The 25,674-nt window shown below is 37.6% G+C and overlaps 1 protein-coding gene across 3 annotated transcripts; it reads right to left on the bottom strand.

Annotated features, from left to right (window-relative positions):
- Nucleotides 1-885: 885 nt before the first annotated feature.
- Nucleotides 886-25,035, bottom strand: LOC101172993 (patatin-like phospholipase domain-containing protein 7). Of its 3 annotated transcripts, none has more exons than XM_011481897.3 (36): nt 24,906-25,035; nt 24,440-24,491; nt 24,208-24,282; nt 23,868-23,955; nt 23,624-23,706; nt 23,393-23,493; nt 23,169-23,309; nt 22,924-23,083; nt 22,384-22,464; nt 21,859-21,987; nt 21,675-21,755; nt 21,012-21,141; nt 20,182-20,253; nt 19,971-20,053; nt 19,659-19,814; nt 19,407-19,484; nt 18,033-18,238; nt 16,474-16,605; nt 16,282-16,405; nt 14,741-14,854; nt 14,534-14,600; nt 14,268-14,417; nt 13,850-13,913; nt 13,445-13,613; nt 9,831-10,013; nt 9,522-9,640; nt 9,221-9,377; nt 7,826-7,942; nt 7,665-7,734; nt 7,469-7,585; nt 7,186-7,334; nt 6,909-7,061; nt 6,684-6,800; nt 4,617-4,701; nt 4,075-4,204; nt 886-3,234 (listed from the first exon to the last, which is right to left on the bottom strand). In XM_011481897.3, exons 2-35 carry the CDS (start codon nt 24,485-24,487, stop codon nt 4,083-4,085), a joined length of 3,921 nt encoding a protein of 1,306 aa, XP_011480199.1. In that variant the 5' UTR covers nt 24,488-24,491; nt 24,906-25,035; the 3' UTR covers nt 886-3,234; nt 4,075-4,082. The 3 variants fall into 3 exon arrangements, with proteins under 3 accessions (XP_011480199.1, XP_011480198.1, XP_011480200.1); XM_011481896.3 differs by having other exon boundaries at nt 4,089-4,204; XM_011481898.3 differs by lacking the exon at nt 4,075-4,204 and having other exon boundaries at nt 3,125-3,234.
- Between the last annotated feature and the right edge of the window lie 639 nt (nt 25,036-25,674).

Raw genomic sequence — 25,674 nt, 5'->3', positions numbered from 1 at the left:
AAAACTTTGCATGAAGGGAAAGAGAAATTGGTGAATAAAAAAATCAATAAAAGTTGCTTCCTGAACCAAGTGATTCACTGTGTGCACAACTTTTATCCTCAGTAAATCAAAATATTAACTTGTTGGCGGTCAGAAACTTCTTCTTCTGCCCTTCTTTTTTTATGTTTCATCTTGGTGGCTGTCACAGTAATTTAGTCCAGATGAGGTCAATGTCTGCCATAACATCAGCAGTGGAGCTCCTCCCGTTCACAGTCAACCTTGACTGTTAGGACTCTCATTTCTAAAAAGCCTGCAGTCATTCACCCCACTTTTCCACTCCTCCCCGTAATGCATCCGCTTCTTCCCCTTTTCGTTCTCTTTTTGCCCCTCCTATGACCTAAATTCCCCCCATGCGCTCATTAATTAGCCACAAGTCTTGCCTTCTCTGGAGGAAAGAGGGAGAAAAATCATTATGGAGAACCTCAATTAGGTGGAATTAGTCACGTTTTGTCATTTTTATATAAATGCTGGAAATGACCCAACAGCTCTTAACGGCTGTTTAAAGAAAAAAAATAGTAGCCGTCATGTACATGCTGCCTTCTTTATGAAGTGTAAAAATAAAACAATTTAAAATCAGCCATGCTGCTGGAGACTTGTCAATGTAGCGACCACATTTCAGATTTTTTTTTATTAATCAGAGGTAGATGTGATCCATTGGAGATTCACTGTCTCCAGCTCTAAGATACGACATTTTTATTTGTTTTCAATGAATATTCCTATAAAATGTAAACAAGTGTTGGAAGCGTAATGGATTCATTTGAAAGCAATCAGTTCATTTTACAGCAAATGCTGAACGACTGCGGCCTTTTATTGTTTGTACATAAAACAGGGAAATGAGAATGTGACTGAAATTTTTAACAGCTTTATTGATAAATAAATAAAAAACAGAATCATAAGTGGAAATCTTAATGGTAAACATTTTTATACAATGCAATAATCCAAATGAGCGTCAAATGAGGGCACAGATTGCATCTCATACATCACTCACCTAAGGCTTTCATATATTAAGTTTGTGGCACAGCTTCATCCATTACATCAGCACTTCATTCATCAACGTGACCCTTTTATTAAAGCAGCCACTCGTTCATTCTGTCAGATGACATCATTCCATTGTGGAGAATAAAAACAAAAACAAAGTAACCTCACAAACAGCATTTTTCTGTGTACCCATAATTTTTCTGAGCATTTCAAAATCAAAATTCTGTGACTATTTGTCATAAAGCAGGTAAATGATTTTTCCATAAATTCTACTTCTGATTGCAGCCAATATCCAATCAGCAAAACAAAGTAAAATGATCAAAAATGCAAGAATACCTTTATTTGAATATTTCATTGTTGATTAGACAAAAAAGCCACTTTTACACCACATTTTACAGTTCTGAATATGTTTTCAGTTAGTACAGATGATTATTATAGAAAATCCACAACAGCCGAGATTTTACCATAAATCTGGAATTTGTGTATTGTTTATATAGTTCGTTTTTTTAGGCCCTTTTTGTCATCAGATTATTAAAAAAAAAAAAAAAAATCCACGACCAGTAAAAAGGCCAAATACAAATACAGACAAGACACTTTGGGCAAAAAAATAAATAAAAGCTGATAATCTTAATAGTTTGTTACGACATTCATGCGACAGCCTAAACGCTGCAGCCCAACTATGCTGATTAGAAGGTTTCAATGTGCAGAACAGATTGGTGGAGACTCGTCAGCCACGAGGGAAAAATCAGGAGCTTTGAAGTGGACTGCGATCATCAACTCCCTGCATCTCTGTGGCTCAATGAAAAAGACAGGCCTCTGCTGACAGGAACAGCAAAAGCATATGCTATGCTTATTCTGCACTTTGTCTCCTCACTTTTGTTTTTTTTTGGCAAGCCAACCACAGAAAAATCCCTACACAGAGGAATTTTCATTTTTGAAACAGTTTATAATCTAGTCAGTAAATCAGTTTAGAAGAAGGTTGAAGGGGCAAAGAGTCAGAAGTGTTCATTTTGTGCTTTTTTTTGTTCTGCGGAGCCGCTTCGATAAAGACTGATGCAGTCAAGGCAAAATCTGAAGCCTTTCTGTTCCGGCTTTACTTCCTGTTAAAGACAAAAGTAAGGATCCCTCCAGCAGGACAGGGTACAGGACTAACTCGCAGCTTTTAGTCTCAAATGTTAGAAACCAAAATTTGCCCTCCTTCATTTGTTAGTTTTGACACAAATATAAAAGAATAACTAATAATTTAACTTTCTCTTCCCAAAAAATCCTTTCCACATTTATTTATGTAACAGCAGCTTGGTATAATGTTTCTACATTAAATCAGTTTTTAAAATGTCAATTGTTTTTTTTTTTTTATATATAATGTAAATACTGTAAACGAAGACTACATGTATCAGATAATCTGAACACTCTTAACTTGGACTGAATTCTCTTTCCTTTTCACTGAGCCCTTTACTTGGCTTCATGAGAAAAACAACAGAAGACTCCTGAAGTTAACATTTTATGTAACTAGAACAGAGGTGAATGTCAACAATGCAAAGTTTACAAGAAGTGCAAAAAAATGCAACATTGGTCAAAGTATTACTTGAACTGACAGTGGTGCAGATATCTGAGAAAAATGCTGAAATCCTTCATGTTGCTTTAACTTGTCTTAAGAAACGCAAAGGAAAATTGGATTTTTTTTAAATAAAGTGAACTAACCTTTAAAGTGTCTTCAATATTGTAAAAGATTTGTTAATCAACTCCATTTAGTCAGTGACTAAACAGCTTTAGGTGTAAAGTCAGATTATTTCATGGAAATAAGGTTTTCTTGCCCTGTTTTTGTGTTTTTATGATCCAATGGACAGAAGTGATTTATGTAGCACTCTAAGAAGTCCTTTCAGCTATCTCAATATGAGAAACGATAAGGCTTGGAGCTGCTGAATACACGAGTGTTACTGATGCATTACTGATGTGCTGTTATAAAGACAGTTCATTTGTTTTGTCTACACTGCCAACGTCAAATTGAAACAAGAATCAGAAAGGTCAGTGCTTCTAAAATAAAGGTGACGGGTAGAAGGAAACACTGGTGACTGAAGGCAGCTTTTGTCGAGTTTAATGTTTGGAATGCACTTGCTGGTTTGTCTGCTCTTTCGGTGGACTGTCAGGGTCAGCTGAAGAGACGCTGCTGGTGAGCGAAGGAGTTGGACATTCTTCTCTACCCTCCATCTCTTCATCCTAAAAATAAATGAGTGACGCTTTATTTTGGTATTAAAGATAATCGAGCAACTTTTGAGAGACTAAAACATAGATTAACATAATATCTATCAGCTCAGTACAGTAACATTTAAAAAGTTTGATGTTTAACCTTTGAATACCTGGTTTGAGTATAGAGGGCAGCAAATTTAAGCTGGAATCATGAAGTAAAATATGTACAAATGTTTATATGACCAGGGGTCTGCAGCATTTTCTTTTTTTGGGACCATTGAAGGCCCCATTTTGTTTATGCTGCTGCAGTTTACTCTTATTACTGTAACCCTTGTGCTATCCTAGGCACTTTAACATTGGGAGTTGGGTCATCTTGACCCACTAGACAGTGCTCTGAACCTTCTTTCTTCAATGATTTGTGATCTTCACTGGTGTCCATGGATTACATGAAATCTTTCCACCTTTATCCATCTTTGTCATGGTAGGGAGAACATGTCAAAGTAAGAGTGGGGTCATCTAAGATAGCACAAGGGTTAATTAAATAACTTGTTATATTGAGCACTCTGACCCCAAATTTGGTTTCAATTCAAACGGCAGCCCTAGAAATGTTAATTAAGGACTGTATTTTAGATAAGTAAGTAATAAATAAGTATAATTTTATTTGTGTAATGTATAAAATCAATAAATGTAGAAAGATTTTCCAGTTTAATAAAATATTTATTCAAACCAACATCTAGTTTGATCTTATTGATCTGGTAAAAGTTAAAAGGCTAAATTTACTCCCAATAGTAAACCTTTAACATTAACAATAAATAATTCAAATAAGGAATAAAAACCCAGCCTTTAAGGGGAAAACCCTGGAGTGTTTACCCAAATGTTCACACCGTGTCTGCAGTCTCTTCCCCTTCAGTGTGCTCGCTATAGTGACTGTAGCCCTCCATGTCTGACAGAGCACTCTCCAATGCCTCCTCTTCATAGTCAGTATGGTACTCTGACTCCTCTGAAGGTAAACAGTGGAGGACCAGATGCACAGAAACACAGAGAGTGAAAAAGTAGGGAAAATGAAATGTGGAAGAGGTGAAAAACACAAGTGAAGCAGAACAGAAAAAAGTGCAACACCTTTAAGAAGTCAAACTGTGAAGAAAAAGCTACAAGGGGAAATGGGAGATAATTGCCATTTATGAAAATTCATTCAAACAGATTGTCCAATTCCATAGTTGTTCCTTACATCTGTATTTGTAATTACATTCTGAAGTGTAAAAACACAGAATGACTGGAGCAGAAATGATTCTTTTATGAAAAATGTAAGCCGTTAAAATGCATCTTTCACTTTGATGTGGTCTATGTCTGGCATCACAAACTCCACAAAGGGTCTGGTTCAAACCGTAGTGTTGGAGTGAGGGGAGTTTTACCGTCTGCCAGTGGAAGTTTGACCGGCTCAATGCGGGACACGATTTCTGCCAGGTCAGTGAAGGAAGCGTTTGGACACGTCACCACCTGAGAGAAGACACAAGCCTTAGAGTCTGCATGAAAGATGAGCCAAATGAAGCAGCTAACAAACTAAACAGATTTTTAAACAAAAAACTGACTCAGCATTTGAGTTTTTATATCCAGACATGTATGAAAAGATTACACCCGTTTCCATTAGTGCTCATTTATTAATTCAAACTGTCCCAAATCTTACAACCCATTTGATCTAAGAATAAAAAATGTTGAAGTTCCACTCCGATCATCTTTGGATCTAATGTAAAAGTGTTCCCAATGGTCTTTTTCATTATGATTACGTCTTTTAAAGCAAAAATCAAAAAACCATGGGGACTTTCTAGGACATCTTCTCAGCAGAGCGGCAGAAGCGATGTCCTAGAAACTGTGTCATTAGAAATTCCAGCCTCTGAGTTGTTTTTTAAATATAATCTGATGACAAAAAAGGGCCTGAAAAAAACAAAACTATATTAACAACTTAATACTATATAATGCACAAATTCCACAGTTGATGTGGAGCAACCCTGGCCCCCTTCCCCTCCCCGTTGTAGAGTGGAGCGGGGAGCTTGTGGTTCACCCACCAGATTTTTGACGTCCCAAATACAATCATTTTCCAACGGTTCATTTTCGTCTGCTCCTGATTCATAACAAATTGAATTAAAAAAAATATTCAGAAATGCAATTTTAACCTTTTGAGACCCAAGCTCTTGTTTGATATGCCTGTTTTTTTTTATTTTTAGTAGGCACAGTAGCCTCAGGTCAACTACAGAGGTAATAAAACACTAAATGTACAGTAATGTACTCGTATGTGGACGCCAGGTCCACATACATTCTGTATACATGTCCTCCATTATCAGAAAAATGCCACGTTAAAAACAGTGGGTTATGAAATACTTTCGTTCTATACTTTCATGTTAAAATAAAAGCATTTTTAAGAACTTTTCTTACTTTATAATAGGATTTTTTTTTTGACTGACTAAAAGTTTTTTCCTGTGCACTGACTATCAGCAAAGGAAGGATCTAAGGCGGGTGACACAGAGTGCAACACTTTGTGTTTCTAACAAAGTTTTTATTTAAATTTGCTTCTGTGGAGGCGTTTTTTCCCTATCTTGCTTTTCATTGCATTTTTCCAATGAAATCCATTCTCTTGAGTTGTATTCTCGAGCAGCAAGCAATTTTAAATCACCGACTGTGTTTATTTTATTTTTTGTGAAAGACTGACACCAAAAGCTATCATGGTAAATGGTAATTGCCCATACAAAATGAATGCACCCCCTGAGCCAAACCTTTCTGGTGTGAGTGCAGTTCTGAGGATTTAGGGTTCACACATTCCTTCCACATTCATCCTACTTTCTCAATCCTTTCCCCGAACCGTCCTTATGTTATTGCTCAGAATCATCACACATATTTTCTATTATTATTTTCCCCATTAACTGCTGTGTAGGTGCGTCATCTTTCATTGACATTGTTTAGAAGCACATTTGGAAGAGGATGAATTGTTTTCTGTGCCTTTCTAGAGAAAAATCATCCAACATTTTTATTATCAGTTATCAATATTTCTTAAACTGCCAGACAGATGGGAACATGCTTCTGAGGCTAAAGGACAACCCTGTATTGAATTTTGGAATGTAATGTAGTTGTTGGTCTTGCAAGAAAATATAGATTGAATGTTTCTAACAGTGCTCTCATTCTATTCTCAGGTAGCAGGCTGGTCTCATTTTAGGGCACTTAGCGATGCTAAACATAAACTGGACCGACCAATTTACCCCTAAATGATGATGTCATGTCATAATCTCTTCCCCTCCCTGCACCCAGTCTTTATTATGTCATGTATATAATCTGCAAGCTAATAAGAAAATGTATGGACTGAATGAATGGAAAAAGAAGTTATTCAACATTTATTACAGAACATTTTTAATCTAAATGATAAACTTGATTTTTTCTAAAATAAATGGAAAAAATAAAACATCAGTCATGTACCGGTACTTAGCTCTTACGTTCTTATTTTGGGTGTTGTGGAACTCCTCCTGGTGTCGGTCTTTCAGCATTTTCTCGACGACGCCACTGCGGCTCCACACATCAAACACAGTCTTCCCATGTTGGTATCCCACTTCCTAAAAAGGGAACACTTGTATAATAACCTTAATTTCTCAACTACAAACTTAAAGAAAATTAGGAATTAAATTTTAAAAAAAGTTATAGGTACTTTTTCTCAAACTTACGGCAATCTCATCAAACTTGCCAAACTCCAGAGTGCGGTATCTGTCGATTGGAGGCCGAATGTACTCGCAGTAGTCGCTGCTCTTAACGGACTCCAGGTGCCTCACACAGCACACGTAGGCCAGGCGTGTCTGAATCTCTGCCATGTTCAACACCTTTTGAAATGAACTCATGGGTCAGTGGAAAAACATCTCCTGCCCAACACCTGCACCTTGGTTCAGACTTATGGTGGAAACCTTCTCCACCAGTTTATGTGTTCTTTGTTAATCAATTCATCACCTTCACTTTCTCAGCAAGGGGGTTGAAGCGTTTCCATAGCAGCCACCAGCCAGAGAGCGAGTCGCCGTAATTAGTGAGGTTGGTTTCATCCCGGCTGCCCACGTCGATAGCTATCACCACCTTGGCCCCCATGGAGCGTGCAACATCAGCTGGAAGGGAATAAGATAAGAACAGAGGATCGTTAATTGCAAATGTAATTTCCACCGCAAAAAAAACAACAACAAAAAACCTTTGCCAACTTTACATCACATCTGATGATCTATTAAGGAAGAATTTTAAATACCAGGCAGGTTGTTAATGTAGCCCCCATCCATCAGCAGGTGTCCATCTTTCGGGTCGCAGAGGGGAGGCAGATATCCAGACAGGGTCATGCTGGCACGAACGTACCGCCAAAGAGAACCTGAAAGCACAAAAGGATTGACATTCCTTCAGAAGCAGAATGAGCACACAACACTGTCACTTTATTCGTCAGTACATACCATCAGTGTGCACTCTCATGGCAGATGCAGTGATGTCTGTTGTAATATTAAAATACGGGATCCAAAGGTCCTGTTCATATTACATATAAAATCAATCAGAAAAGTAAGAACAAAGTCTGATTCTGATTCCTTTTTGATGGGGAACTGTTAAAATAACTCACCTCGATCTGCTTGCTTTTGAAGACATTGTTGATGCTCGAGTTAAATGATGACCCGGAAAACATGGACGTAACGGGATAAGTCAAATCCAGAAACTTCTTATAAACAGAGGTCATTTCCTTTGGAAAAAAACCCAGAAACAGTCATTATCCTCAAAATAAAGCAAGAACAAATCATCCAAGCAGGTACAAAAACATTTGATAAATTGTTTCCATGTCCCATCCATCCATCCATCTCTCGCTCATCTGGGACCAGGCCGTAGGGGCAGCAGTCCAAGCAAAGATGCTCAGACTTCCCTCTCTCCGGCTACTTCCCCCAGCTCCTCTGGGGGGGACCCCGAGGCGTTCCCAGGCCAGCCAGGAGACATGGTCTCTCCAGCGTGTCATGGGTCTTCCCCGGGGCCTCCGTTCAGTGGGATATGGCCGGAACACCTCTCCAGGGAGCCATCCAGGAGGCATCCGGACCAGATGCCCGAGCCACCTCCACCGACCCCTCTCAATGTGAAAGAGAAGCGGTTCTACTCAGAGCTCTCGGCGGGTGACTGAGCTTCTCACCCCATCTCTAAGGGAGCGCCCAGCCACCCAACAGAGGAAGCTCAGTTCAGCCGCTTGTATTCGGGACCTCGTTCCATCAGTCATGACCCAGAGCTTGTGACCATCGGTGTTTCCATGCTGTTCGTAACATGTACAAAAAACCTTGAGGTGCATGTAAAGATTTTTTAATAAAAACAGTCAAATTTGCCACTAAAAATGTATTAGCTTAATCAAAATAACTTTAAATGATTTTTTTAAATTAAAATCACAGTTTAGGACCAAGAAAATTGTCATTTTCTTGGTTGTAAACATTACAACCTTCACTCTGCCAGGAATGGAAATAATTAAATACATACAAAAACTAAAACTACATCTAGTGCACAATTGAGAAAAACGCATGAATAAATACATTTATAAAGAATAACCTATCAAAATAAAAAACAACAACTTGTAGCTTCCCAAGCTCTAACCAGCATCTGTAAGAATCTCTACAAGTCACTGCTGGTGTTTGAAACAACATACCAAAAGTCATGCGGGCTGCAAACCGTATTTAGTAGTTTGGATGAAGGTCATTCAGATATATGGTTGATGTGAGATGAATCCAGGGTGAAAACAGAACAATTATCCTGGGAGATTTGAGCCAATCTTTTGAAATTCAACATCTGTCACCTTCACGTTGTCCCCTTTTTAAAGAGTAAAAATATTCTCTTCTATTCAAGTAATAACCTAAAACAAGGTCATAAACTGGTTAAAGACAATTTTGACTTTATGAGGGATTTTATAGGTTGAAAGTCCTCCAGCTCTTTCAATAAGATATCTACCTAATACACATTTTGTCATTAGTGTTGACAGAACACGACTCACCATTGCCCATTCTCTAGCCCTGACCCTCATGCGACTGTGGCTGCGGTCCTCGGCATACAGAGCGCCCATCAGGGAACCGATCGACGTCCCACCAATCAGGTCCACTGGGATGCCCGCCTCGCTGAGTGCTCGCATTATCCCCACTTGGGAGCAACCCCTTAATAGTAAGGTGGAAAAATACATTGATGAGAACCAGATTCCACTATAAGACAAGCGTCTAATGTTTAAAATGTTAGATTTTAAATGCAAACAAGATTAATTTTAAGAAAAAGTTTTGCAAATGTGGATTACTGGAACACACCTTGCGCCCCCTCCTCCGAGGATGAGAGCAATGGCGTTTCCTGTGAGAACGCGAGCCAAACGGGAGAAGTCAGAGTGGCGGTCTGCAGGCTTCTCAAACACACGCTGGTAAAGCTCCAACTGCAAAAAAAAAAAAATGCAATAAACACAAGGAGCCACAAGATGACTTGCTCTTAAGAAAATTAGAAATCTAAAAAGGTCAAAAACTCCAAAGGAATGGATGAAAAACATTACAGCCTTCACTCTGCCAAATAGGACAAAGTAAAGCAGCTTGCTGCAGATTTGAAAGGACAAAAATAAGTGTTCTTACCAGCTTAGGGAGACTTCTTTTAGAGAAGACCCTTCGGGGACAGGAGAGGTGGAGATGTCTGGAAATCCAGCTTCTCATGTTCAGCCATTCCACAGTTCCTTGCGGGGGAGGCCCGTCTTCTCTGTGCAGCAGCACCAGCTGCTTCTGGGCACGGACGGCACTTCCTTCCAACATGCGCTCCAGCTAGGAATAGAGCACAGGGCGCAGATGTTTGGCAAGGTTTTCCATTTTTGAATTCAGCTTCTCCGCTGTGGTGCTTTCACACATGAAATACATTGTGGGGTTTTTTTTCCCCCCTGAAAAATAATCAAATTTAACACTCAAGGCAGGTTACATCATGTCAGAAAAACATTCAGAATGGATGGAAATAATTCAAGAGTTCATCGACTGTGTTTACATTTAGAAGACAGCAATTATGATGGGATTTTCTAGTTTACCTGGCTAAGCTTTAAGCCCAGCCTAGTTATCATGTAAATTTGTATTGTAAATATATGTAAATATTGTATTGGGATTATAAACTTCTAACATAACATTAGCCCAAACTCAGTAGCACCAAAGCAGCTTAATGTTGGTTGAATTAAGATTTATAGGTTAGTTTGATCCAGAGAAAGCTGAACCCATCATTGGGATTTATTATAGCCGTCTTTGCTAACAAAAGTTGAATGCTCTGTGAGACTCTGTGAGCTTGTTTTTGCTATTTTGCAAAAAATGTTCTTACACTGTAATTTTTTAATGTAATCTTAGATAAACGATAAAAAAAATATTTAAGAGAAAATATCCACAAGTTAAAAAAAAAAAAAAAAAAAAAAAAAAAAAAAAACACTCAGTAATATATGGAGACTTTTTCCAACACTAGTCCATCGCTACACCGCAGTTCACCTTTTGTAGTTGTTCTCATTCTATAATAATAGATCTACAAAGTTTGAACTTTAAACAATGACAGACAAGTGCAAAACAAAATTCACATCTGTCTGACAAGTGTATAAAGTGTGTATTAAGGGTATTTGCAGCCTTAGAACATCTATATTCATTGTTAAAGATTACGTTTAGTAGTTCATGGATTTCACAGATCACATTTTACTTTTAAAATGCAACTGCCACTAAACAAAGGTCCACTTTATTTTTATTTTTTTAATTTTCCGCTATTATAATGTAGCTTTCTCCCACTCATTTAACAGGTTCACATGAACCAGTAATCCTACTTTGCCAATATTTGTAAAAATGTTACTTTAAAGATAAACATCTCCAAATGCCAACTATCAACAGTTCATCCACCGGAGGATGTATTTTTTTGATGGGGTTTTTTTATTCCCCTAAAGTGCTCTGAAAAATCCCTACGAACACACAAGCAGATCATGCAAACTTAGCACAGAAAGGTTCCAACTGGGATTCAAGAGTGCTATTCACTACACCACCATGCAGACCCAATCCAGAGAAGTGGAAGAAATGTAGAATTATTCAGAAACCCCACGCCTCTGCTGCCTCAAACAATATTTCTATAAGTCTGGAAAGCTGGTGCTATGGCAACAGTAATGATTGACAAACCTTCACAACACTCTAATAACGTTGTGTTCAGTGACACTCGTAAATGACAAAACAAAACATCTTAATCCTGCCGGGTTTTCTTTTTTGTAAATGATAACTTTGAACTGTAAACGACTTTTGCTTTACAGCTTCTATTTCACCAAAAGAAGTTGATGTGATACGGTCCATACCAGAGTTTTGTCCATTTTCAATTCTATGTTGCTGTGATTGATGCAAGGATTAAGAGCATGAATGTTAGAGCCATCTACACCTGGATGGACTCGACTCCTTCATTTTCTGGCATTGAAAACATAGAACCAGTAATCGGACTTTGTCAAACGTGGATCTTTAAGACAGGAAGTTTTCATTCTAATTGAGTGCAACACTGTTGGGGGTTTTAGGGGAATTCTGGTCTCACAAGGCCTGATTTTGTCCATTAACATGCACAGCAATAATCTGACTTCCACAATGCCAGGTTCTCCTAATCCCCGACTCCAGTCACAAAAACATTCCAAATTAAGAAGCTGGTTTACTTGTGAAAATGGATTGCAACCTTATTGCAGTGCAATTTAGGAGTGAAATCATGGTAAGAATAGATGTTTGGAAAATTACAAGAAAAAGGCATTTTTAATTTTGAGTAATTGTTCACAGCTAAAAAACAAAATCTCAAAGAACAATCATGTAGTGGTCTGTGAGCTCTGTCTACCTCTATAAAAAGCCAAAGTGTGTGAGAAAGGTGAGAGATCGTCCTACCTTGTGTGTCAGAAGATATAAAAATTCGACCAGAGCAATGACTCATTCTGAGTCAAGCAAATATTGATCTCCCTTTTCATTTTTCTCTCCATTTAAAACAAAATGGGGACACCACCTTTAGGACACGCTCCCACACATCCATTTGTTTTTTAGTTTTTTTGCATTTATCCTTTCTTCCCAAGTGAATTTTAAGGCTGTTCAATGGATGCTGGTTTGAAATCTGGGTACAGTTTTCTAAATGCTGAATAGTTTACAGAGTATTAACCCAAAGACGCTGAATTTATTTTTTAAATGAGCAGTTTCCAATTTTTCTAATGATGGAGGACATGTATAAAGAAAATAAGCCTCAAAATTACCTTTCTGATCATTTCTTCATTCAAATAGTTGCGAATTGGAAGCAGATAAAAATAATACAGTTTGAAGATTGTATTTGTTATGTAGAAAATACACTGGGTGGGCCACAAGCTCCCTGCAGCGCTCCATCCTGATGGATCTGCGTATAGACGATTACCGGTAGATCCACGTACGTCTTTGTATTTATCTATTTTTTGTCAGAGCTGGCATCTGGGTCAAAACTGTACCACTGAACAGCTCTAACATTGCTTGCCCTATTTGTTGCACCGGTAATGTTAGGTTGGGGTTGTGAGGGACTGTAAGCTAAAGGGTGAGCGCGTTAACAGAGAGCTCTCACCAACAGGAAGGGGAAGAGGGGGCGGGGTTGTCGGGGTTGTCCCACCCAGAACTCAGAGGCAAATTCCATATAAACTACTTCCGATCTGCAGAAACTATGTCCTAGAAAATGACAGGTTTTTTTGATTATGGCTAAAAACTGCATAATAATAATAATTAAAACACCACTGGGACCACCTATTACAGATTAAACAATGATGGCAGTGGGACTTTAAATGCTGAAGCTAAATATAAACTTCACCTCCTATTAAACAGACACCCCTTTACTCAGGAGCATCTATAAGTCTTTGCTGCATCAATACAATGCAGTATGTTTAAATGGCTATAAAATGTATTTTTCTACTCACTGAGAAAACATTTGCACAGCTGAATCTTCTCTATTAAAACTCAAAATATTCTGATAGAACTGTTGCTGTTTTGGGACTAGAATTAATCTTGAGCTGGAAATATTTACAGGACGATGAGTTGATAAGAGTTTATGGTCTGCTAACCATAATTGTTAAGATTTGTTCATGTGTAATTCTAAACTCCAATCTGTAATAAAAAGGAGAACTTTAATGAATCCTTGGCTTGTGTGTAAAAATAAAAAAGGGGGGGTTACAGCATTTTCACCTCTCACCATCTGCTACCCCGACATGCCATCTTACCTCTCCGACAGCTGGGTCTTGCTCTCCTAATCCCACGATAATGATGCAGTCAGCCTGACGAATGCAGCGCTGTGTCCATGGGGTCAGCGTGTAGTCGGTCTGGTAGAGAACTATACGATGGATGTCTTCCTGTTGGCCCAGCCAGCTGGATAAACGGTACTCATGGACACTAAAGAGGTAAGGAGTCTATTAATGACCAACGCACTGATCAATTTTTCTGTTCTGTCGATAAATCATGCCTGAGCAGAATCTAATAAAGCAAGTTAGAAAGACAGAAAGCCCAAAGCAAAGAAAAATCCCCGACTGGCAACCCAGAAGTAACAGACAGAGATTAGTTTAACTTTGCTAAAATGAATGTGATAGGTCATAAATTGAAGCTTTAAAGCTAAAACACGAAAATGATACCTGTCTAAAGCTGCAGCTCCAAGCCTCTGTTTAATGATGTCACTGGTCAGCAAAAGTGTGGGTCCTGCATGAGATCAGATCACAGCAAGAGTGGCTGTCATGCACAAACTCTATCTTAGAAACAAAAAAGCTGATCAAAAATTTCAAATGAATGTCAGATTCTTGTTGCTTGATTTATTTACTTTTGTTAGTGACCCGTTCTGGTAGGGTTTTTTTTCCCGCCATTAACAGGGACTACCAACAATTTTGCCCAAATGTGTAAATAATTTCAAAAAGTACAGTGTAACACAACGGTTTAGTAGCAACCTGGTTGAATTTTTTATGACAAATGTGCAAATTAAAAAGTACAACTTCATGTTTGCTCTTTTATAACTTGGATGGAAATTTTAAGCAAACTTGAGTTGGTTTTTTTTCATACCTATAGCGATGAGCGCGTGCTGTAGCTCCAGAGTGAAGGCTGTCAAAGGCACCTCTTCAGATACAGGCAGCACTGCCACCGTTGAAAGGTTTGAGGCCGGATTCCCTGCATCCCACTTGCTTCCTGGAGATTTGAGGGCTAAACTACGAGCTGGAGATGCATTAAACATGAAGCTCCACCAGAAAGCAACTTAAAAAAAAATAAAAAATAAAAGCCTTCTGAAAGAATAATAAGGCAGAGTTAAAAATAATAGACAAAGCACAGACCTGTCAAAGGACCGTTCACCTGCTGGAGAATTTTCTGCCCAAGTAAATGGATCAATCTGGTGACAACCTAAGAAAGAAAGAATCTATATTACTTTCTTTGAGTTCTGTGGTTTCCATAACAACTGCAGCAAAGCATTTTACTTGTGCCTAATGTGAAGAATGCTCTAATTTACTTAAAACACCAGTTAAAGCTTAGAATCAAAATACCTGTGGGAACTTTCTTTTAATGGAGCTCAGAGCTCCTTCAGGCAACTTTGCCAGTTCGGAGTCGCGTACAGCGTGGACCGTGGTGGCTCTATTCTGATGAGTCAAGGCCTCCACCTGAAGGCAAAGAAAAACATCTGGTTATTAAGAGTGCAACATAATGCACTTTATAGGCTTACTAATGTTTGGAAAAGAATCATGAAGCAAGAGTCCAGTGAGAAAAATTGTAATTCTGAGGAAATGTACTGTTACTATTTTAGGGGCCAAACCTTTGCAACTATATGTGCAGAAAGAGAAATATAAGTAGATTTCCATGGACGTTTGCAAAGTTGGCATGGTAAAAGAAAACAAATACGACAAAAGAAAAAGAAAATTAGTTTAAAAAATTTGTTGTATTTTCGGTATCTTTTAAAATGTTTAAGAGTGTTTTCAGGAAAAAGAAGATGAGGAAAAAAGTGAGCTATGAATAAGACATTCCTAACTTTCTCCTCCCCATCACGACTAAATACATCTCTGAGTGTTTGACACCTCTGTATAATCTTATTCCCACCATCACAGCAGCTGCAATGACAGCTTCCCTCCTCCAAGTAACAGTAACCATAGCATCCATCAGCCCAGTTATTCTTAGAAACAATGTGGCAAAAAAAAAAGCAACCACACAAGAAAACCAACTTTTAAAGCTTAAACATTCAAATGAAAAAGAAAAGCTTTTTGGATAATAACTACTCAGTCACCAAATAGAAGTAAAGCTCAGCTTTTCTGTGTCAGATAAGAAAACTTAAACATGTTAAAAGTCGAAAACAGTACTAAAAGAGAAGTCCTGAATTGATAACTTAGTTGTAAGAAAAATACTAATGCCATATTCTTTTGACACGACTTTTAAAGAAATGTATAATCTGCTAAATCTAAAATTTCTCAAGTTCTATAAAGTTTACTCTGACTGTTTTAGCACAATCCCTGGTATGTATCTTAAAACATTCAAACATTTTATTGACGAGTAAAAAAATGTCTAAATATACATACACACACTTCAAAACTTAAACTCAGTTTTAGCTTTCAGTCAACAGTAACAGAACTGAGAATATGCTATCCACAGGGTTAAATGGTTAGATAAATATCTGGTCCAAACCGTAGAAAAGTGGAAGATGGATGTGTAAATTCAACTGGTTTGACTTCAATAACAAAAGTTATGGCTGACAATAAGCCAACACCATGAAGAGTTGGAGAAATATTTTGTGGCAAAAGAAAAAAAAAACTGTTTGTTATGGTAAATATGCAGCTACGGTAAGTATATTTATTTTTACTGAGAATTTATTATCCAAATTCAGTTTCGTTTCATTGACTGTTCCTAAAGATTTACCCTTGTTTATCCTGAGAAGAACAAAGGTAGCCTATTTTTATGGATCCCAAAAACACACAAAATTTGTCATAAATGTATCGACGTCCGAGTTACCAGTTAGACACAGAATTTATTGACGAACTTTACGGGAACTCTCCGTTGTTCTCCTCCTGTGAAATCGGTCCCTTGCTGTCAGAGGACTTACCACTCCGATCAGGTCGCCACGTCCATATTCTCCAATCAATTCCTTTTTGCCGTCTTCCTTCATGATGACGGAGCGCAGTCGACCGCTCAGCACGATGAAAGTGCTGTCAGATTTTTCTCCTTGCCTGAAAAAGAAACAAATGCATGAACAAACAGTTGCCTTTCTTTAAAAGCATCTTGATAACTTAAATACCTGTATACGGCTCGGCCGGCTTCCACTGCCATCCAATCCAGAGCAAAGTCTATCTGCCGAACAAAAGAGGACATCCGCCTAGAAACTGTGTGAGCCACAGTCAGAACCACTTTTGGTTCCACACGCATTATCCTAAAACAATAAGAAAAAAGAAAATCAATTATACATTTCAATCTGTGATAAAAAAAATAACAATAAAGAAATAACGTCTGCCTTTACTAATGCAAGCACACTTTAAAATTTCATCCACTTAATCACTCAATTGTCAAAATTGATCAATAAATAGAAAACCAACTTCAAATTTGATGAAAACATTTTGATAGAATGTTTACTGAATCACCGCTTCCAAACTTAGGCAGAATGACGACATTATTTAAAGTCATTTCATACCAACTCGGACAATTCTGGTCTTAGTGGGAAAATCTGAATGATTACAGAAGGACCATTGAATTCCCCTTTTGTCGTTTGAAAAGATTGCTTATGATGTTTGTGTTGCAAGATTTGTTCTTTTGTTAAAAAAAAAATTTATATTATATATATATATATATATATATATATATATATATATATATATATATATATATATATATATATATATATATATATATATATATATATATATATATATATATATATATATATATATATATAAAAATAAAAGATGTGTAATATTATGATTACATAACATCACTTGTTGAAAAAAAGCAGTGCTCTTATCTTTGAGTCAGGGAAGCCTCTTTTCTCGGAAAGCTAAACGAGATTTTAAAACAGCTTAAAGAAGATTGGGGGGGGGGACAGAACAATGGAGTTGGTTTTGATTCCACTGATCCACACTAACATTAAAAAAAATTATATTACAGATCATTTGTCTTTGTGTGTAATACTTTAAATGATGCCACCAAACTCAGCAGCTGACAGTTTGTAGTTGAATGTGCTATGTACGAGCAATAATCCAGCTCTCTTATACCAAAGATTTCCATGAATTTATTTTTCAAAAAGGTTGTTGCTCTTTAATAAACATTTCATCACTTATGAAAACCAGGTTCTTCAAAATTGTGCAGCTCCTTCTTAAATAAGCAGCCAAAGGTTATCCAGATTCCTCCATCAAAGGAGATCTTTGCTTTGGGATAACCATCACATACATGCACAGCCTCCTAAATATTTGGTTCTAATATTCTTAGTCCCTTTTGAACAGAAACCATGAGATTTCATGGGAAGGAGAATTGGAAATGTGTAGTTTCATCTCCTTCATCAACACTCCTCTGGTATTATCTTGCAGTGATGATCACAAGTAGATTGCCAAATCCAGGATTCAAATGTGTTACATGGGAGGATTTAGGAACCAAATCTGGCTCTGTACGTCAATATTTGTTGGGCATTTCAGCCTTTTTATGCAACTACTTACCTCTGGCATTTGTTTATATGGACTGCAAGAGCAAAAATTTTAAGACAAGTTGGAATATAAAAAGTTATTGTTTCATGATAAACTGCCTAAACCTGTTTAATCTGAAAAGACTATTTGTTGCTGTGTGGATCGTCATGGTGTCGACGTGACTCACTCATAAAAGTGGGTTTTGGAAATTGAGAGGAAGCTGCAGTCTCTCTGGGCCCGCACAGTAAATATGAGAGGCTCTCCAGTCAAAACTGCAAGCTGACCAACAAGCTCTCCGGGATGAGTCACAAACAGCCGTGTGTCTTCTTCACGGTCAATCATGCGCTGGTACACATGAAGGAGGCCCGAAATCACAAACTGGATGCTCACCTCCTAAAGGACAGAGGAGCCACACATTAAAGGGGGGGGGGGGGGAAGACACTTAGGAGTATGATGATGATGACTGTCTGAGGGTTGAAAAAAACTAAGGGTTGCACTACAACCTATCATTTTAGAATTTATTTATTAATATGTGGGCAAAACAAATACGGGGATTTAAGGTTTTTCTGTAAGCAAACCTTGCAGTCTGCCTGGTTTTTAATTCCCAAGGTTTGTTTCAATACATAAATGTAAGAAGGCTCCACACAGATGAAAGCATCAAAAGCAATTTATATGCAAAGTTTTCTTCAATTTTATTCAACTCAGTGTAATACCACTTTTTATTTGCTGGAAAGCAGCTGGACTAAGGTTGTGCCTGAATTCCCTCCCTACTTCCTAATCCCTGAAAGACTATACAGTGCTGGACTATCTAGTGCCATGGATTTTAACGCAACCCAGAGACATGCTCGCTATTTTTTTTTTTGTAGACGGCAAATATGATGTCACCCACTTGCCGAAGTAAAACCCAAATAAGCATTTTACCTAAATTATTTATAAATCAACTGTGTTCTGATGGTGAAAACTTAGTTTATTTATTAAAACAAATTTAAATATATTTTTTAATGACGATTTGTTCAAATGCAATGCATTGTGGTCTATATTTTTCAGTCTAATGAGCATTGATGCACACTAGTTTTTCGCAGAGATTTCAGGGAAATTTCTAAGGCACTGGATTTTGGAACTGTAGATTCAGACATACCGAGAAGAAGGAGAATACCCTGTATAGTGCACTAAGTAGTGAGGGAATTCAGAAACAACCTTAGTCATTTTAGTTATCAAGTCAACAACAAATTTGATCAGAATCAGAATGCTGGTACTTTATTTATCCCAGGTGGGAAAAATGGCATTTTCACCATATCTCTGATCACCAAATTTTAACATGGCCAGAAAAAAAAAACCACCTATGTGACAAAAAACAGTGCCGTGCAAATTAGCAGCGTTTCAAAATTAAATGTATAAATAAGGCTGTCAGGTGGTTTTATGAATTACACAGATTTTCAAGGAAGAGTTGTATAATCTCATTGCTACAGGAAGGAAAGACCTTCTGTGGTGCTCAGTCTTAGAAGATCATGGATTATGGAGACGAGAAAGAAAGCTGTAAGTGTAGCAGTGTTGTTCTAACCTGGTCTCCTTGACGAGCAATCACAGAACCAGCTTTAACATGATGGAGAGTGACTCTTCTTTCAAGCAGACCAGGGTCCTAGAAGAGGAAAGTGAGGGACGAGCACCAACTAAGAACATCATCGTGAAAATAAATCAAACAATCCAGTACCTTCCTCTACACTTTTCTTAGCAATCAACCATCAGGAGTGGTTTTTTTTTGTTTTGTTTTTTAGGTAATGGAAAATAGTGGAAGAATTAAGGACATATTTACCTGCAGTTGGATGATGCCTTGCAAGTCTTTCTTGGCAGCCTGGAGAATTGTGTTGCTCTTACTGAGGTGGATGGCGTCAGACTGCCCTCCACTGTCAGTGTAATGAAACACTTCAGACGGCGTGTGCTGCATTGTGACATTCTTTTTCAGACTAGACTAAAAGGACAAGAGCATAATAAACACGGAAGGACACGATTAGTAAACAGCATTGGGCGCAGCAGATAACTGAATAGAGATAAAACATTTACGCAGTGTGACATTCATGTCAACCTCAGTTTAAAAGGATGCAGAAGCACAACAGGAAAGTCCTACTTTGTGAGTGGCGGGACTGGATGGAGTCTCCTCTATTGTGACTCGAGCTCGTTCACAAGCCATGTTCAGGTCATTTCCTGTCACTAAGATAAAATGACAACAATTATTAAGAGTCTGACAGCCCTGCTGCATTAGTTAGTAACACTAATGACTATAGACTGGATAATTACCACAAGCAAATTAATGTTGTTAAAATTAAACAGTGGCCCACCTGTAATATCAGCTGGCATTGAGATAGATCGCAGCCTCTTGTTTAAAGGGCTGTCCTTTACACCGTCTGTTTCTTTTTACAGATAAAAAAATAAATAAATCACAAAGTGGTTTACAATGTACAAATAAAATTCAATAAAAGTTCCAATTCAAAACAATCACGAAGCAGGTAGTTTCAAAATTAAAAGTCTGTCTGAATAAAAATGTCTTTAGAGGCTTTTTTTCTTTTTATTAATGAACCACATGGAAGGTCAAAGGTACTGCTTGGAAAGACAGGCCTCCACAAGTTTTAAACAGACTTCTTGGGACATCAAGTAGGTTTGGGCCCGACTAGGGGTGATTAGAGGTGTAGGGAGTCAACAATTCTGAAATATATCTGGGGCCATGTCCATCAGAAGCTCTACAGGTTAAAATTAAAATCTCCCTTAGAGATGGGGTGATGGGCTTAGACTGCTGCCCCCGCGACCCGGTCCCGGCTAAGCGGAGGAAGATGGATGGATGGAGACTTGGCGAAAGCAGAAGGCTTCTGCATTGTCTGTTTATTTCTGATAATGGACACATCGTCGTCAGGCATTAACCTTTATGTATGATCAGCTCCAAGTCAGATTTTGGTAGCATAGTACTCAGTTTATAAATAGATCGAAGAAACCATAAAACAGTGAAACATCTTTTGCCAAATTTCTTGATTGGTTTCCAGGGCAATGTTGGCTGCAAGTAAACTTTAAACCTCTTCATAACCACATGTACATTTGGAATACGGGTAAGTAAACTCTAAACCTCTTCATAACCACATGTACATTTGGAATACGGGTAAGCATGCATGTGTCAGACCTTGTTCTCCAGAGCTCTCACTTGCCCCAGAAGCCAAGTCCTCCTGGAAGTGGAGACGCCGAGTCAGTTTTCCAGAACTTGCCTCAGTCATCACGCTGTTTAAATTAGACAAAGGCACAGCCTGACTCTCCTTTCAACAGAAAAGCAGGAACAAGACAAAAAAATAAGTTATGGTTAGGCCTTAGAGTGATCCTTATAAATGTTAATTATTTGGAGAAAAATTACAAATGGGATAACACACATACAGCGCAGCAACTTTATATCCACCTGCCGTATGACTTAGGAGGATACATGTGAGGATTTGTAATTGTGTAAGTAAATAAAATTATCCAAAGATGGATGTATTTTAGGACAACTTTACTTTAGGAGTTGCTTTCAGGAGAAATTTTCCTTTCTTCTTGTAAACCTTTTGGTTCTTATATTCTTAAAATTTCTTCACAATAATTTCTACTTGAGGCCTCTTGGAAACACTAAAGCTATAAATAAATCAAAGTTGTTCAAACAAAATAATGTAAGAGACAAAACAGAGACACCAAACTGCTTGATTCCCTTGTTGCTGAATGTTTGGGGTCATATCTACCAGCATCTTACTGTAAGTTTTTACGTGTGTGAATGTGTCTTGTCTGTTTTCTTATGTGCAATGTGACTGGTTTTCCCTCCTACCGGGTTGAAAAGCTCCGTTGTGAGGCCTAGATAGTTGTGCAAAGCCAAAAAGGTGACTCTCTGAAGGCGCACCATGATTATCTGCAACGTAAACAAAATCAAACAGATGAAATGTTGCAGAAGACAAATCCTATCAGATATAGTAAATCCATGAAAATGCTACATCTTCTGGAGAATTTCTCACCTGAATCACACGCACAAGTGTCTCTGGGTATTTCTTAAAAACGGATTCAAAGGCTGATGCAGGTAAACGCAAGATGATGGAACGAGTCGCAGCACGGGCCGATACGGTCTTATAAGGAGCTGGGTAACCCTAACATACAAAAGAAAGCATACAGAGTCATTACACAGTAATCTTAACCATTCTCTTTAGATTTGATATTGAAAATGGTCAGGATCTTATTAAAGATACTTGGAGTGACACGTGGAATTAAAAATATATGAAAAAATAATTTTAACATTGTAAACATTTATTTCAAAGTAAGCAAGATACTATCAAAGCATGTCTGTTTACATTTGTAGCAAAATATATGAAAAATTATATGACCCATGATTTAGATGCTTCTTCGAAATAAAAGCTGTGATCAGAAACAATCATAAAAGATAATTTAAACGGAGCAAAAAATAACAAATGGGATTGTTCAGATTGGAGTGCAAGTGAGAACCAACAGGAGTTGGATATGCGATGACATAATGAGTATTTGCTCACGGTGATGATGTCCAAAATACTGAGCAGACTGTGGACACTGTCTCCTGGAAGGACATCTTTCACCACAGGCTCAGTTCCATCCTTAAAATAGAAAAAAAAATGAATTGAAATATATTCTAAATAATAAAAAATATATTCTAAATAAATAAAAGTACACATTTACATTTAGAGTGTTTCATTTCAATGTACCAGTTAAAAAGGTACAGTTTCACAAATTGTATTGAATGGTTTAAATGTTGCGATGGCGCCCTCTGCTGCTGAAATTTCTGTCATGTTATGTAAACTTTTTTTTTTTCAGGAAGTGAAAACTAAGACATTTTACTGTTCAAGTGGGACTTTTCTTCACAGTGTATAGATAAATAAAAGACTATTGAAACCACCATTGACTAAATTTATGCTGTTTTTTCCGCTTAATGTTTATGTAGGAAACAACGTAAAACGTGCGATGGTATTCATAAAATAAGACAAAACTCTGAGTATTTTTCCTTGTGTTTGTATTATTTTTCCTTAAAAGGTTGCTCATTGATGGCAGGCACATACGTTCTCTTGGATGCAGAGTTCAAGCCGACCATCCTGGACCACATAGATGCTGTCATCGTCATCTCCTGGCTTAAAGAGAACCTCGCCCTCCTGAAGCTCAATCAACACCATGTGGCGGCACAGTTCCAGAAACAGAGGTTTCTCGAAATGACCCAAAACCCTACATGAAGTTGGAAACAGTATGATTACATTTAGAATAATAACAAATTCCTACTAAATGTGCCATATGTTCTGCTCTTGCTTACCTAACATTTTTAAGCATATAGAGAACCTCTGACGGCAGATTTGAGCTCTGCACTTCAAACTCGGTTAAATCAGCCTCCAGCAAGGAGGGAGGGGGTTCTTTGGGCTGCAGGGTAGGGGGGTCTTTGCGGATTCTCAGGATTCTGTTTACATTTTTAAAAAGCATTTAAAAGCCACTATTACACAAAACTTATTTAAATACAGCTTAAACAATCAAAGTGCATACTTGCGAGCTATGCTAAGAACTTTCGTCCTTTTGCGTGTGCGCTGTGGTTGTTTTGACACTGATGTAGAGGATGAGGGAGGAGTTGAAGACAGCGTTTGGACCTTAGAAAAGAAGGTCGAGAAAATTTTACATTGAGTACAAGTCTTTTTTCCGTTTTTAAATCACTGACGACACTCCAGCAATGTATTTCTCCATTTAAACATGCCAAAAGAAGCAAAGACAATAGGCAACCTTTCGCATGATCTTCCTTCCATAGAAGAGCACTTTGTCACGTTTTCTGAAGCGATACTGAGGAACGCCTGGTTGCTGTTGATCTTATAGCAGAAAGGAAACAGAATGTGGATAAAAATAACACCTGGCAGAAATTTATACAAGAGATAAATGCAAAAAAAACTTAAATAGAATACAGAATCACTTCACAAAGTATGTTTTAAATACTCAAATATGAAGTTAAGGATATAGTTGGGTGACTTACGAGAAAGTCTGTATCTCTTGTAAAGGAATAGCACCACGATGCCAATGAAAGAAACGACAACAGCGGCTCCAATGACTATACCTGTAAGCTGAAGAATAAGTAAGAATAAGATCATGGTTGCATGAAAGCTATTGTTATTTAATTGTGCAAAATAAATAAATAAATAAATAAAACAATCCCACTGATTTTGTAATAGTACTAATATATTCTAAAATAATACAATAAAGCAAAAATAAAACCTTCAGACATTTGTCAATAAAATCACAACTTTTTAAAAAGGTTATGAAATTGTTTAATACTTGACCTAAAAAAGAAACATTGATAATAATGTCAATCATACCATTGTGGTTTGCATCCTCTCTTCTACAAACTGCTGCACTCTTGCCTTCAGGACATTCCTGCTGTTCAGCAGCACCTAAACAATTCCAATCAGGTTAGGAAGTCGCTCATAGATCTGGTAGATAAGCCTTTATACCGATTACGTTCGTGATCCTGAAGTGGTCACGTTTTCACTATAACTTTAGGGCTTTTTTCATTCACGGTAGGTCAGAAAAACACATCAAGTCGCTTACTGAACTGGGCCACTGACACACGTTTGCATCATCTTCTTCTTGGTCCATGATCCTAGTATAAGGCAAAACAACAAACAAAATGCGTCAACGGTGTTTTACTTCGTTATTTCAAACCGAGCGGAAACGTCTGGAGCTGTTTTTTTCCTGAAAATCTGAGAAGAGGAACCTGGATGTTTGGATATATTAGCAACAGTCAGCTGCCTGCCGTCGACTGCCTTTCCAGTATAACATAAGAAGCACATCGGTGGCATAAAAATACAATTTTAATAACGTGAAACAGCGTGACTGACAGCTGCTGTAGCTAGTTAAATAAACGAATAACGTCTGCTTTCTATGCAACACTTTTAGCTTCAATCAATATGAGCTAGCATTCTTTTGACGTAAACCTTTTGGGGGTAAAATTGACCTAATTAACTTCAAATTAGATATAAACATTTTTATACGTAAGGTAGAAAACAAAACGTACCTTGTGTGGGTTCGAAGTCTGCCGATTCTGTCAAATTACATCATGAGAGAGACGATGAAGTTAGCAGCTAGCTAATAAAGTTTTCTTTATGCTGTCATTTGGTTAGCCCCGCCCATGTCTTGTTATCACGTAGCTGCTCGTCCAATCAAAAACGAGGAAGTCAAGGGTGACACTGGAAGTAACTGACTTCTGAATTTAACATCTTGTGAATCAAACAAACCAAGCAAACGTATCACAATGTCCACGTTTACAGACCAAATAATAATATTTAAAAATAATAATAAAAACAACTGATTTCCAAAGTCCCAGGTGTTTCCAATTGTACAGATCTAGGGATCAGATTTTAATAAATTAAATTGGACTGAACTAGATTACAGCAGGGACATGTGCAGGACTGCATATTCACATTTAAACCTGAATAAAATTTCAGTTTTTTTCCCCAGTTCTGATTTGTATTATTAGATAAAAGTTTAGAGTTGTAATGATTAACTGACTTAATCAATGAATCAATTTAAATTTTTACGACCCACCTGATCAATCACCCTGTGGCAAGTTAAAGAATAAAAACTGTGTTCATCCTGTGGAAGTTTTGTCATGATGTAGGACATACGCAAAGAAAATGAAGCTTAAAATTGCATTTTTGACAAATCATTGTGAATCAGGAGCAGACAAAAAAGTGCAATCAGAAAAAACCTGTAACAGTGACGTAGATTCAACACTTGGCAGGCCACAAGCTCCCTTACGCTTCATTCATCCACTTGTAGATGAC

This window comes from Oryzias latipes, chromosome 12, assembly GCF_002234675.1.
Source record: "Oryzias latipes chromosome 12, ASM223467v1".
Classification (NCBI taxonomy): domain Eukaryota; kingdom Metazoa; phylum Chordata; class Actinopteri; order Beloniformes; family Adrianichthyidae; genus Oryzias; species Oryzias latipes.
The sequence above is the reverse complement of the archived record's forward strand: the minus strand, read 5'-3'. Positions and strand labels throughout refer to the sequence as shown.

Coding starts and splice junctions, on each gene's coding strand:
- LOC101172993 (XM_011481896.3), bottom strand. CDS start 24,487: ATGGACCAAGAAGAAGATGATGCAAACGTGTGTCAGTGGCCCAGTTCA. Junction 14,601..14,740: donor TTAAAAGAAAGTTCCCACAG/GTATTTTGATTC, acceptor TTTCTTTCTTAG/GTTGTCACCAGATTGATCCA. Junction 4,702..6,683: donor ACAACACCCAAAATAAGAAC/GTAAGAGCTAAG, acceptor GTCTTCTCTCAG/GTGGTGACGTGTCCAAACGC.